The 14,428-nt window shown below is 36.6% G+C and overlaps 2 protein-coding genes across 4 annotated transcripts in view; one reads left to right on the top strand and one right to left on the bottom strand.

Moving 5' to 3' along the window:
- mRpL16 (mitochondrial ribosomal protein L16) overlaps positions 1-466 on the bottom strand; it is a 206,658-nt gene extending 206,192 nt beyond the window's left edge. The window contains exon 1 of the mRNA XM_066291239.1: positions 151-466. The gene's annotated coding sequence lies outside the window, so the exon portion shown is untranslated. The remainder of the gene's footprint in view (positions 1-150) is intronic.
- Positions 1-14,428, top strand: part of ed (echinoid) — a 127,788-nt gene that overhangs the window by 94,727 nt on the left and 18,633 nt on the right. For all 3 annotated transcript variants that reach the window (XM_066291189.1, XM_066291188.1, XM_066291190.1), the window contains exon 2: positions 8,818-8,989. In XM_066291189.1, the coding sequence (XP_066147286.1) occupies positions 8,818-8,989 (172 nt within the window). The remainder of the gene's footprint in view (positions 1-8,817; positions 8,990-14,428) is intronic.

Raw genomic sequence — 14,428 nt, 5'->3', positions numbered from 1 at the left:
CGTGTTTATTTTATTTCGATACCTGTTTAAATAGCCGTATCAACTGGGCATGCATTTTTTGTACACGGATTTTTTTGGGTCTGATAGATTTTACGGTTGAAATTTACACATTATATAATTTTTATTTTATTATTTCTAAAAGGTACTTACCTTCAAATTATTGTTGTCATCTCTAATTAGCACAGTTACGATCCATATTTTACACCGCCCACGTCACAATCAAAAACACAACTTTGTTATTTTTTTCATTACATTAAATGTTCGAAATGTCCACCCTTTGAGTCCATATATACACGACAGGGTTTTAACCAATTTTCCCGTACACGACGAAAAATTCCTTTTATCGGGGTGAAAGTTTTCTTTCTGGATAACGATTAGTGTAAATACGTCCAGCTTGTTCGGAATTTTGTAACGTCTCTCCGTAAATCAAAAGAATCTCGTGATACTCACGTAAAGAATCCATTTTCGAGTAGGTACTGTTAATAAGTCACAATAAATTCGCGAACTAATAAAAGGTCAGGTTTTATCAGCTATCGAGTATTAAGGAATTGCAAAAAATAATCATAACAAACACAAACACGGTTCCCTCGCTCACGTTTAGTGCGACATTGCCATTTAAGTTTACTTGTGCCGCTTGAGTTGTATTATTAGTTATTAATTAAATTTCAAATTGTTTTTATCAATGTCATTGCTGCGTAATTTTAACCATTTTTAACACGCCAAACAATCAACTTCAGTCAAGTACGTTTCTTATTATTATATGAAAATTTTGAGCTTATCATAGTTTTTCGGTTGCTAACTTCAACATTTTTTTTTTAACCATTAGATGTTTAACCACTGTTGTAAGGACCTTTTTTGTTCACAATGAGCTTCTTAATCATCAGCTAAATTTACGAAAACTGTTTCTCTAACACCTTGTATATCGCACTGTCCCAATTAGGGTGAAACTAATTGGCTTGGAGACCGTCGCTTTTAACCACCGCGTAAGTAGCAATTTGGTTGCTAAAAATGGGATTTTAACGAGATAGGTACGTACTTTAAAGGAACATCAAAGGGGATGGTTTAGGGCGAAAAAAATCAAACGAATTTATTGTTCTGTACCTGAAAGAAACAGTTGTGACGGTAAAATTCGATCAATTAGAATTTGCGATGGAAAAGTTGGAGGCGTATAACATTTGTTCAAGACCTTTTCAAAGTGTTTGACGGGGGGAAGTATTGGATGGGACTGGGAGAGACGTGTATTGACAAGGAAACGGAATGAAATCAACAACTTGTTTGCTGTGGAGTTTCAAACAAATTTATACGTTTATAGGTGTTCGAATTTCAGGTGGAATCACCGATTCTCGAAAAGAACTAGAAAAATCGTTATTAATCTGAGACGAAACGTCGTCGATGGCAAGTTAACATCTAAGAAACCACAACTTCTGCATCTCTGTATCTGCATTCCTTGGCTTCTATGTTTCGAAGAGAAACCGGAACAAGCTTCATTAACCGTAATTTGCTTGAAAACCCTGTCCAAGTTGAATTTTTCTGTAATGCTGCGGCGTATAATGGAACTTTCTATTTCATTGTCATCTTAAGTGATCATTTTGATACCATACTCGTGACTCCGATATGGTGGAGAGAAATTTCGTTTCGTGTGAAATTCCATGATTTAGCACTCAAAGAATTTTCAATTCTAGATTAATTCTAAATAAACCACATTAGTATCTTATCCAAACATACAAAGGATGTTGCAATCAAAACTCAATATTTGAATTTTAAATGAAACACGATTTTCTGCAGCGAAATACTGAAATCTATTGATTTCGAATAGAGAAATTTAGAAATTAATTATGAAATAACACATCCGACAAATGGCCGCCGCGGCTTTGGAGGCACAAATGCACTTTTTTGACGAAGTTTTGAACAATGGTGTCGTAAAAATGTGGCGATATTTGTTTAATATAAAGTTCAACTTCAACCTTCAATGCTTGGATGATCTTAGATTTGTTGGTATAAGTATGATATTTCAGAAAACCTCAAAGAAAAAAGTCAAGAAGTATTAGATCACATGATCGTGGAGGCCAATTTTTGTCACCATGACGGTAGATCACCCAACCAGAAAAACTCTCGTGTAAGATCTACAATATTTAACGGCCGGTATGACAAGTAGCACTGAGTAGCTGCCGAGACCATATGTCGTCAAGAGCAATTTCTTTCAATTGAGGCAAGAGCCACAGGGTGATCATGTCGCGATAACGTTCGCCATTTATCGTTACTACATTACCTGACTTGTTTCCAAAGAACTATGTCCCAATGATTCCTCTAGACCAAAATGCACACCAAACAGTGACATGGCCGAGATGCATCAGCTTCTCATGAATCATTCGTGGATCTTCTGAGTCCTAAAAGCGGCAACTTTGCTTATCCACAAAGTGATCGAGGTGACAATGAATGTCATCGCTAAAGATTATTTTGTCCACAAAATCGGCATTCATTTCTTGCCGTTCAACAATTCAATAGGAGAACTCTCATCGCTGTGTATGACCTGTAGGCAAAAGTTGTTGAGTCATTTGGATTTTCAATGGATGGAGATGCAAACCTTTCATGAGCTTTCACAAACTTTTCAAATAACAAACTTTCCGTGTAATTTTCCACGTATGAATTTCCCAAACGGCACCTCTAGTGCTGTTGGAGAAACCAATGGAAAGCTTCGCAAGCCAAACAGACCTATATAGATAGTCATGCCTCTTAAACCGTGCAAGAAAACTACACACATAGGAAAAGTCTGTAGATATTAAAAAAATGATAACACTGATAACAAATAATTTCAATTGTAATTAATGCTCTATTATATTAGTTCAAGTCCTCACTCTGTATACATATATATTTCTATTGATTGAAAATATCTTTAAGTAAATAACCAATTTTATTGCAGATATGAAAGTTGGAGATTTTTACTCTGCTAATTTGTCCATTAGATTCAATTTCACTTCTTCGATACTAGCTGGTATTTAGCAGGTGGTTTGAAATTACTTTGATTTACCATGGAATGACAATATTTTTCTCTGAATGAGCTGAATCGAGCCATAGGTCTTCTTCAAGGTGGTTTGAGATAAATTGAAGCAACAGGGGTGTTTCCCAAAGTGTCAAATCAGTTGACTATGAGGAGTGGAGAGGCTAGTGGGGTACTTAAACTGGAACCCCGACCAAACAATCTCCAAGACGTAGACGCATTATAACTGCAACTCAAAATCGATTTTTAGTTTTAACTGCAACCTGCAATTACGGCACCTGAATTGGTTGCAGATTTAAAAAGGGGCGCCCACGTGACTATAGGTCAAGATGCTGTTAGAAATCGTTCACATGAGGCCATCGTCACGATCGAAGACCACTTAGATGTTTACTTCCTCTCAGAGGCAATCGCCCTGCAAGATTAGAAGAGTGGTGTCAAGAATATCGAAATTGGTTTGGGCTACAGTTTCGTTCGCTGACGAATCCAGATGTGGATTTCATACAGCTTCTCATCGAATTAGAAAGTGGAGACGATCTGGAAATGTTGAACGTTCACGAAGATGTCGAGGAAGTCCATTCAAATAGAGAGGTGGTACATCAATGACACAGGCAAGCATAATGATCGACGGCTCATTTTTCCAAATCGATTCATAACAACCCGAAGGTATGTCGATACCATTCTTGATCCTGCGGGCCGACTATCTGACATGGCCAGCACAATCGCCAAATATAATTCCAATTGGGTCAACAAAATGTCTGGGACATGCTTCAAACAAGAGTTTCGCCACATATGGCTAACATACATGGTGCCTTTCGGTTCTGGGGATTACTGTCAGAGGAATGGGGAAGGATACTACAAGCGAAAATCAACAATATAATCCTGAGTATGGACGATAGAATTAGGGCTGTAATTAATAACTGTGAAGGTCATACTTTGTATTAGACTTAATCATTTTTGGTTTGGTTTGATTTGGTTCGTCTTTGTTGTACATTAGACGCTTTCTAAGGCTATAAATGCATAGCTTTATTCTCTAATCAATTTCAGAAGAACTTCAATCTGCTTATAAAAATATCTTTGGACTTTCCCCAAGTGTGTATTTGAGATATTAATCAAGCAGTAGGGTATAAAGAGAAGTGTGAATGTCCCTTGCAGCTACTCCAATTCTTACGTGATCCTCCAGGTCGTGTCTAGGGGATAAGTACCCTACCGACTTCTTAATCATTAGAAGAAACCTATAACGTTTGGTATGTGAAACTATCAAAAGAGGTTTAATTCGTCATAAAAGTAACTTTTTCCCGTGTAGCTTAAAACAATTAACGTTGCCAATGTCGCTAAAGACATTAATTACGCTTTTATTGGCCGAAACATCCCAATAAAATGACAGAGCAATAATGTATCGAGATTCGAAAACCAGAAACTGTAACGCGTGCCTTTTATGTGTGTTTAAAAGGTGGGGCCCCATAGATCAAATAAATTAGCGTCGATTCGATTGTTTGGGGATCACGGTTCCGACTATTAGCGTTGCCAGATTGATCGATTTATGAGAGTGCGATATTGTGCCTTATGTGACTGATTGGAAAAATTTCTATTTTAACCACAATGAATAAAAGGCCTATTAGAGCCGCTTTCATTATCGTCAAACTGCTTGCTCTATCATCAAACCTAACGTCTCCGTAATCCAATAATTCAAGCTAGAAAATTTTAATTAAACTCAACATTTGCTCTTCCTCCTTTTCGGGATAATTGTCTTCGTTTTGGAGTGCATTTCGAATCGAATGTTACTCTAATTAGATGTTTTCGCTGCAGAAGCAAAACTAATCGACAAACCATACTAAGTGACTTACTTCCCATAGGTCTAATTAATAATGGTTTGAAGATGCTTTTCTGGATGTTGTAAATTTAATTGAATCAAGAACTAAACCGTCAAAGGTCTCCTAGTTAATATTGGAAAATGTCGATAGGTCTTTTCCAGCATCGGGCCGCTAAGGACCAGCGACGTTTAGCAATGAAACTTTTAAGTAAATTGAAAATATCTCCTTAGTAAAATCGATGGCACACTTTAAACTTACCCATAATCGCATTTGGAATCGACCGAGAAGAAATCGTGCGCTTGTAATGATTACTCTTACTTGAAAGAGAGAGGCAGTATCCGATAAGTGTCCATTCCTTTGAATGGGGACCGCACCCAACTTATACTACACATTAAAGGTAATTTGGACTTGAAGGCTTTTGCTGCCCAGATTGGAAAGTTTACGAGTTAATCATTAAGCCTTGAAGTCAACTTATTATTTGCTTTTTGTCTCGAGAAACACTAAACTCAAATTGTTGCTATGATTGATTGCTGAGGAGGAATCAGGAAAAATAAGTCAATTTTGAAAACGCCCGCGGAATATCATCCGAATTTTACGTTAGCTCTCTGAAAGTTTTATTAAAATCTTTGCCGCTAAATTAGATTTCCAGAGAAGTTTTATGGCTAGTAAAAACTTGGGACTTCGTTAAAAGTAATTCGCGATGACGTGGTAATGAAAACTTACGACATGCTCCTCTACTGCTTCGTTCCTCCATATTCTATTTTCTTATATTACATTTTCATAAGCAACTATTAATGCCAGGTTCGCCATAATATATTATTCTTCACCAAGACAAATAACAATAAAATCTAAAACAAGTCCAACCAGTTATATAGTGGTTCTCCTGCATATACAAGTCCCAGCTTACTTCATGAGATAATGGCATGTTGCTCCGTTTTATGTGACCTCTGGGTATACATATCTACGTCGCATTTTTCATGGGAAATTGTTGTTTGCCGGAGTGAGGGTATATATATGGCACCGGTAATAATATTTTATGGACACCACGTAAACTACGACAAGTTCAAGTTCTTTTATTAGTCCTGCGGATTGGGGTTTGAGTTTGATTCAAAGAGATGCAGCCTGATGATCAATATTGTCATTTTTCAGGAGAGGCTTCACGGCGCGAAAATATGACATTGGTGTCGCGGTTGAAGAAATTTTTCTACTTTTCAATTTGCAAGACTCAACATAAATCATATCAACTTGGTATTATTTGAAGTAGGGACCGCACTCTACACAATAACGTTGAAGGTTTAAAAGAGAGTGTTTGCCTTAGTCCGTGATCCGAATTTTTCCAGACTTCAATTACCTAGTTGGTTATATTTTTTAGCCAGACATACCCTTTTTCACGGCCGTTTGTGAAAGCAAAGGGGGGATTTCAATAAGTACGTTTTAAGCAGTATAAAATACGCTCCCCTATCACACCTCCTCCTCACCCTCATAACAAGTTGGCCAGACCTTCGAACGAATAACAAAGATGGGAGAGAGAATTACCAGTGTCGTCTACGATCACATCTCGGACTCTAGTTGGTTTAAGGCGTGTAAAATGATGTCACGCCCTTTCCTTGCCGACTAGCCAATAAGCATGCTTCAGGCGTGTGACAGGAGGATGAATGAATAGAGATTGAAATATTAAATATGACTATTTAAAATTCCAAACTGTAAGGAAGCGGATTAACTGTAATACTCTTCGAGATTTCCGAAATTACACTTGTTTCTCACTGGTGCTCACAGTAAAGGAAGTAACTAATAGCGTTAAACCATGATGCAGTATAAGGTGTTTGATTTTGGTTGGTTGAAATCGGTAACAAATGTAGGCCACGCCCTTGCTTCACCGATTGCCACAATAGAGATAGTTTTTTGGGAGAAAAGCCACGTTGCGTAATCAAATGATAGAAACTCGGATAGCATTAGATGCGTACAGTACAGATATATTATTAGAATGTCGAGTCTGCTCACAAAAATAAATATGTCTGGACTTTCGTGTTGTGTGACATTTTGGAGCACATGAGCAAATAACAATTCCTCCAAAAGTTATGAATCTGTCGTAATAACAAATAGAGGCCATCAGATCGCATCATGAAATTTTCTGGAAAACTTGTACAAAATGTAAAAACAGTTTATGCCATGAACTAAAAATAAGTGAGAACACTCATAGATACAACGCTATATTCCAATTAAAGCTAACTAATTGGCTACCAGATAGGGCCATATTGTAAAAGAAGCAATTTAGTTTGCAAAACCTGAACATTTGTGGGATTTAACGAGGTTAGTTCAATTAAAACGCTTTCGCATTTTGTTAAAGTGCTTTTGAGCTTTCTGGCGGGATGATGTATAAGCTTTGCCATCACACGAAAGTAATATTTGAGCCTTAAGGCAAGTTTGCCTTGCAATTTACTCTTCCAGGCGCTCCAAGGAACTTTTTTTCGGTGGTGGTTATTCATCCCTTGATATTATAAGGAAAGATCCAATTATCGTTCTTGCTGATAGTGCGTCCACCGCACGGAGGATAAAAATTTGCATATTCCACATCGCATGCATGAGAGCAATATATTCGTACTTGTAACTTTTACCTTTTAATCTAAATTGGTTAGCAGTTGCTTACAGGGTTTTTACGGCCCCACGTCCGCCGTAAAAAAATCGCACTTTAGCCCCTATAAAAATATCGCTGCGGCCACCTTTAGAATTTTTCATAATTCCTATTTGCATGCGCAGCGAATAAAGATTAACAAGTTACGACGTTTCCAGGGAAAACCCATACACCGAATGGTCTTACATTACCCTGCGCTTTCTTTTAATGCCCTTTTGATTAATTAGTTCCGCGTTTATGGAAATTATTTGGTGCATAACGCAACGATACCGCATTAATATTTTCAAAACCTGCAGAGAGAGAGAGAAAGAGAAAGAGAGAGAAAAGTACGGCCGCATTTACACCCCATCTAAATTCTCTCGGGTTATGGACAGGCAATTTCTCCACGGGAATCAGACTCTATGGGCCCCATAAACATTGTCAAACAGAGAAATAACCAATAAAGCGAATCCCGGTCGCGAAACTTCATGAATTCGAAATCGCAGCTTCTTTCCTATGGGGAAGTCGCGAATTGCGAGTTGGTATTTATGAACTTATATAAAACGGATTAGTGGAAGTAAACTACCCATCGAAAAGTTCGGAATAGCAAATTTTGGCTTCAGATCAATGTTATAGGTTTGGTATTAAATCCCTTCAATGAATTCATGCCGACCCCGGTTAAAATTGCCTGTGCCGATATATCACGTCCCCCTCACTTAGAGCATACCCCAGAAGGTGGCATACACTATGAAAAATGGACAAGAAGGTCTCAAGTATCGTACTAACATATATAGGACTTTATAAAATCGAATAAAATTTTGACCCATTTTAAACGACTTCTAATTTTTTTCGAATTAAAATCTAAACGCGCAAAATTCTAAATTTCTTTTTAATTTTTGGCCATTACGTTCTTCAAATATTAAAATAATTCATTTGCATATGTGTTAAACACGTTAAATCGCACTCATTTACCAAATGGATCAAATTTGTTAGTAATGAAAAATATATTATGCATATTACACTACATATAAATATATGTATGTTTAATTATAATTTATAGTCATCAGAATTTCCAGCCGGATTAACAAAAGGGTTAAAATCTACGCTAATGGGTGCAACGAAATTGCGTCGAAAAATATGACTAAAAAAAAGAGTCTGGCGAATCAGAAAATTGCAGAAGGATACTGGCCGAAGCACTAAAATTCCATTAGAACGGGAATTATCTTTGATTTCACTCTATGCGCCATTAAATAGCTTTTTAAACAAGTCAATGATCCTGATTCTTGAAGAAATGAGCTTTCAAAATCTGTTCTTTCCCAAAGCTCTTTTTCGCTCTCTCGGCCTGCAGTTTAATTGGGGTTTAAATTTGTTTTTTCACGTATTTCATTTATTTTCAGGAATATTCGCAGAAGAAACCACCAAAGACGCCCGTGAAGGTGACGATGTAAGATTGGAATGCCGTTTCCCGCCCCCCTTGTTGGATTCCCCCTCTTATTATTGGATCAGACAATCCAAAACTGGACACGACAACGTTGCCATTAAAGATACACCCTTTGACCTCAATTACAAGTAAGTCTGCCCTGGATTTTAATACTAAATTATGTGCTTATCGGAGTTAGATCGAAAAGGGATTTGTTAGTGTCAAACCTCTAAACGGGGCTTTTGATTTTATGTAGGTCGAAGTCAATTAAGCGAAAACAATTTAATTAAAATTGAAAGTTTTAGGGGGATTGTTTAGTTTCATATTGGACATTAAGCTCGGGCTTTCATAGGGGGAATTTAGGAATTCATAAACTGAAATTTAATATATTTAGAATAAATATAAAAAAATCAACTAATGGAGGAAAACGTTCTAAATCAACCTAAACAAGGAAGGTTCGGGATTTTTTACCTACTCCAAAATCGAATTAAAGAAATTTTTGAGAAACCCAAATTCATCCGATCCAGAAGGTATTTAATCCAAGCTGATTTGACTGAGAAATTGCACATTAAAATTCGTAAAACTCGCCGAATTGTTAAGATTCCGGTATTTTTTTTTCGGTTTTTTAATAGAATTTTCAAGAAGCACTAGAAACTGCTTGAATTGAAAGTCCTCAAACTTTCTAGATATTTTACGTGGTGAAATTCCGTAAAATCTGAAGAGTCATGGGTTTCATTGCGATTGGTGGTTTCCCTAAAGTAGGGAATGCTTACAGGGTCTTTTATTCATAATAAATCATAATATTTCCTACAATTCCTAAAAATTGCCTCAATTCAAAATCCTCAAGTACCTTAGATTTTCTACATGGGGAAACATCAACCCTTATGAATCGTGGAAGTCATAATGAGTTTGTGGGGTAAAAAAAGGACTTTTGTGCGCCTTTTATGGATTTTAGAGAGGTTTGATGGGGTACCTAATTACCTCGTGAGACTTCACATGCTTCAAGAGCTAAATTTTTGTTGTTTTTTGAGGTTTTGAATAGGAAAAAGTCCAAAAATAACTGAACCTAATTTACTTTATATTACATGTTTCAGCTGGGTTCAGACGTGTTTGTATGCATTATTCATTTCTGCAGCTTGAAGTCGCCTCAGGAAGACTTCAATAAAATTAGCAACGTTATGCTTGGAACTTGACTTGAGCCTGAGTTGGTTTCAAGCCACGCAGTGAATCCCTACTAAAGTTAAATATGATTAAAAGCAGAAACAAGGAAAATTCACTATAGCACCAAAGGGATTTTTCCTAGAGCAATTCTTAATTGCATTAAAGCGTGTGTATGAGTACGTTGCCCGAAATGCATTAGACTTCAAAGGCTTTATTTAAAACTGCACAAAGAATCGTATAGAGAGGTTTTTTACGTGCGTCAACACAGTCTACATAACAAAGTACGGGAAAAAATAATTAATAGGACAGTGAAGAGGCGCAGATACTAAGCCGAGCAAATCCTAGTTCCTTTGATAAGAGAGGAATTTTTACCCTCCGGGAAACGTGCCCTGGCATCTAACGAGGCAACCATAAAAGGTTGAAATTAATTGATATTTTTGGGGAGAAAAGATGCATTGTGGTAACTTAACGCGAAATTATTGTATACAAAACTACCATAGAATTTCGTGTTTACAGAACACCCAGACCTCCCTAATTGGCACCACACTAATTTTAAAGGGGGTGCGCCCTTTAAGGGTTAAATTATTCACTCAAGCTGCTCCAGACCAGAGCGGGCCATATCTGGCCGGAGCCAATTCAGCCGGCACTCCCAACTAACTTTTGTGTCTATACAACACAAATGGCTTTAATGGAAAATCAGTACCCTAAGGAATTGGTTGTAAACTAGTTTAGTGTTTAAAGGAAATTCTATTTGTTGCTGCTGTGTGTCGATTTAGAAAACTATCGGGTTGTTTATGTCTAGATACCTGCTTTGAAAACAGCAGAATTTTTGCAAAGTATTGTTCCTAAGATTTGATTCGATTAGTATTAACGAGATTCCCATTGATTTAGGCCTACGATTGACCGTAATGTAGATAAGAGCACGAACGAAAGTGGGTGAAGGTCCAAGGTAACCAGGGCGTGACTTAAGTGTAATACCCAATAGAGTCATTTGGGGAGTGGTTTAAAAGCGCCCTCTAGATTATTTTGCAGCAACAGTTAGATCACATTTCCCTGAGGGCGGGGCTAAGTTTTTAAATATAACAGAAGCAGCTTCCATTCAACAATTTTCCAATTTTTTTCATTACATTAGTGTAGTTTGAAATTGAGTTAAATTATTCAGATGAAAATAATCACAAATTGCACGAGCAATCCTCGCAGTGATATAACGTTATGTCGGTGCTACAAACTCGTTTTTAACGATGATTGAATGGCAGAGAGGGTACGAATTCTTGGTCTAAAATCCACACTTATCCAAGGTTTTTACATAAAATTACACATCATTAAACGTTTTATTTATAACGGTTCAGGTAACTTGGTTAAAGGTATTTTGAATTATAAAGCGAAACATGTCATCAGGGAGATAGAACTGAATCATTAATGTAGAATCTCTGCTTTTATCCAGTATTCTTTCCCGCTTTTTCCGAGAGTTTTCTGGGCAGTAAAAAAATATTTTTCACATTTCCAGAAATTGGAAAAACAACGCTGACTAAAAAACTAGTCAAACGTTTAACTGATTCAAACTCAATTTTCGACTGGTTTACCACGAAAGAGCTACGTGATGGCAGATTTCAAAGTGTGGGGTTCGTCATTCTCTTAATAAAGTTGGGCGCCGCTTCTCTCCAGCAGATAAAACAATAGAAATTTTACCTCTGTTTCTAAGGAATCTATGTTCATACATTGGCCTTCAAGAAAAGAATAATTTTACTTAATGGATCTGGGAGCCGTTCTCCTCCAGATCTGAGAAACCTGGGACAATATGTACAGTATACGTGAAGAAATTCAAAAATTTTACATTAAATACCATTACGTCTTTTGTAAGAAATCTGCTTATGTAGAGGATTTCCGAAAAGCACGGCGCAGATTTTAACATATAGCCAAGTCGCTTCATTTCCGATATATACTGGGTGTCGAAGATTACTGAAATATCGTTTTTTTTATTACGATTTAAAAATGATTGTGTCTATTTAATTAAATTTTTTATATTTAATAGCGATATAATGAAGTCTTTTCGATGCAATAATGTCCATCCAGGAATTCTAGGGGCGTTGCCCACAACGCTGACCTGTCGGAATTTGATACAAAAATAGTAACACCCAGTAGATTTTTTCAATTGTCATAATTGTTTCGAGTAAATGAACTAAAAATATAGCTTTCCTGTCTATTGATTTTTTTCCGCATCTCCTTTGGTTTTTAAGATTCAAATGAAAATCCAAGCTCTTGCTGATCTCTAAACAGACTTAATGAACTTAAATAATTTAAGAAAATGATATTAAGAAAAAATCGTTTAAAACAACTAGCATCAACCAGCACTCATTAATCCAATCTTCTTTCCAATGACTGCCAACTCTTTCCAAAACACCGGAGTTGTTTTTTAACACCCTGTATATTAAGAATGATGCGATTCCACATATATGTTTATAGTACCTCTTCGTCTGTGTACTTTCTTTAAGTACACAGAAGTAGAACTTGGTAATGTTGCAGGGCACAGGTCTATTTTTTGATGAAATAGAGAGAACGAAACCTTTCAGTAACAAACTTGAGGATGTAATGTCCGCAGCATTTAGAAAGATTTAGAAAGGACCGTGCTAGGATTTTAGGCACTGTCCCTAGAAAAGGACCTCCATTTGTTGAGCAATTCAAAAAGAATTTTTCATATCAACTTATCAGTGTTATTAACTCTCAATCATACATGTGTCGGCATGATTGACATAGAGAAAGATATCGCTCCATCAATGTATATACGTTTTTAATTCAACTTCACGTTTAAAGTAAAAATGAATATTTTTAGGAGTACGATGCACAGCAGAAAAATCAAATCAAAGGTCATGTGTTAAGACAATATGAGCACAGTGTCCGAACCCCCAAAGAGAACATTGAAAAGTAGGAGAATATCATGGTTCAAATGTGTGTAAATGCCAGGAATCGCACCTCTTTTACGCACAACTGAATCATCTAAGAAATGATGTGGGTACGAGAGCACACAAAAACCTTACAATCTGCCTTTTACAAAGGGACCAGCCATAGGGCAAACGATAACAACGATACAATGGCCCCCAAACATTCGAATATCTTTACAGCCCTTTTTGCGAGCGTACAACTTTCCAATCTCAGGACAGAGACGATACGGAAGATAATATACAGTGTCTCAGTATACAAATATATCAGATGTCGAAGATTTTCCTCCAACTTTATGATTTTAAGAACAAATTGACGAATATTTTGGCAATTTTATGCGAGAGCGTAAAATCGTCTCTCCGACGTGGTACCAATATTATCGGCATTAAAGTGACTTTGATATGACTTTTTTTGAAAAATAAACTCTAAAATCTCAATATTATTAAATAACCAGAAGCGGAGTTCGATTTTAAAGAGTTATCGTCTATTTTAAAATTATCGATTATTGAAATTTTTTCGATAGAAGCTGAGTTTTTTCAAAATAAACTTGAAAGTCTTGACACTCGTGGAACCAATTTGACGAAAAACTCAATATCGGGGCTCGATTTTCAGAGTTTTCATTCATTTTAAAAATAGTTATTACCGTTAACCCTCTGGTTTTGCTCAGGTTAAACCCCCCTTGAAAGATCTTCGATACGGCTCCGACTTTTTGAATAACTAACTCGACAATCTCAATATAGATAATTATATTTTTTTGGTTTTGATAGATTTTTAAAGCGTTAAATATTTGGTCTCGGTTCTTGCTTAAGAACCTTAACAGAAGAATTATTGAAGTGGAGAAAAAATCGCCGCGTTATTTTGTTGAATAGTTAATCTTGTAACGAATGGGCCCAGAAAAGAAATCAAATATTGTAATAGAAATTGCCCCCACCTCACACCAAAGAAATAAAAAAGGTCCAAGTGACTTCACAGAAAGTGGTAAATTCAACTTAATTTTATTAAGAAACTCTGCTGAATTTAAACCTAAAATTTCCCCATAAAGTACAATGAGCTTGATAAATATTAGAGCACCATAGCGCTTCTTGGTTGAATCGCAATGAACACAGACCACAAAGTGAATAATTCCAGTCAATTTCATTCCCAACAACGCCCCACTTTCCATAAAACTCCAATAATTTTCCATGAATCCCATAAACTGGCGTTATCGTTCAGGTACAATGTTAAAACATTGCGGGATATTTCGCGTTGCAGCCTCAGATCCGTCAATCTCGGACACATAATGGAGAACGGCGTCCATTGTTGATCCATTATCCGAACTCCTCCAGTTAATTAGCATCCTGGGCTTGATAGCAATTAAGATTTGGCCGTGTTTTTGATTATTTATGACCAGGTAATTTACCTGGTTAGAATGCGGCTTAATTATTTGTTTCATTATGCAGAAATAAAGTTCTGGGGGTGTTTCTAAGAGAACCCTTTTCAAACTGATTTGT

The sequence above is a fragment of the Euwallacea fornicatus genome, chromosome 16 (assembly GCF_040115645.1).
Source record: "Euwallacea fornicatus isolate EFF26 chromosome 16, ASM4011564v1, whole genome shotgun sequence".
NCBI classification, from domain to species: domain Eukaryota; kingdom Metazoa; phylum Arthropoda; class Insecta; order Coleoptera; family Curculionidae; genus Euwallacea; species Euwallacea fornicatus.
Note: the sequence above shows the minus strand (reverse complement) of the source record. Positions and strands in the feature narration are given on the sequence as shown.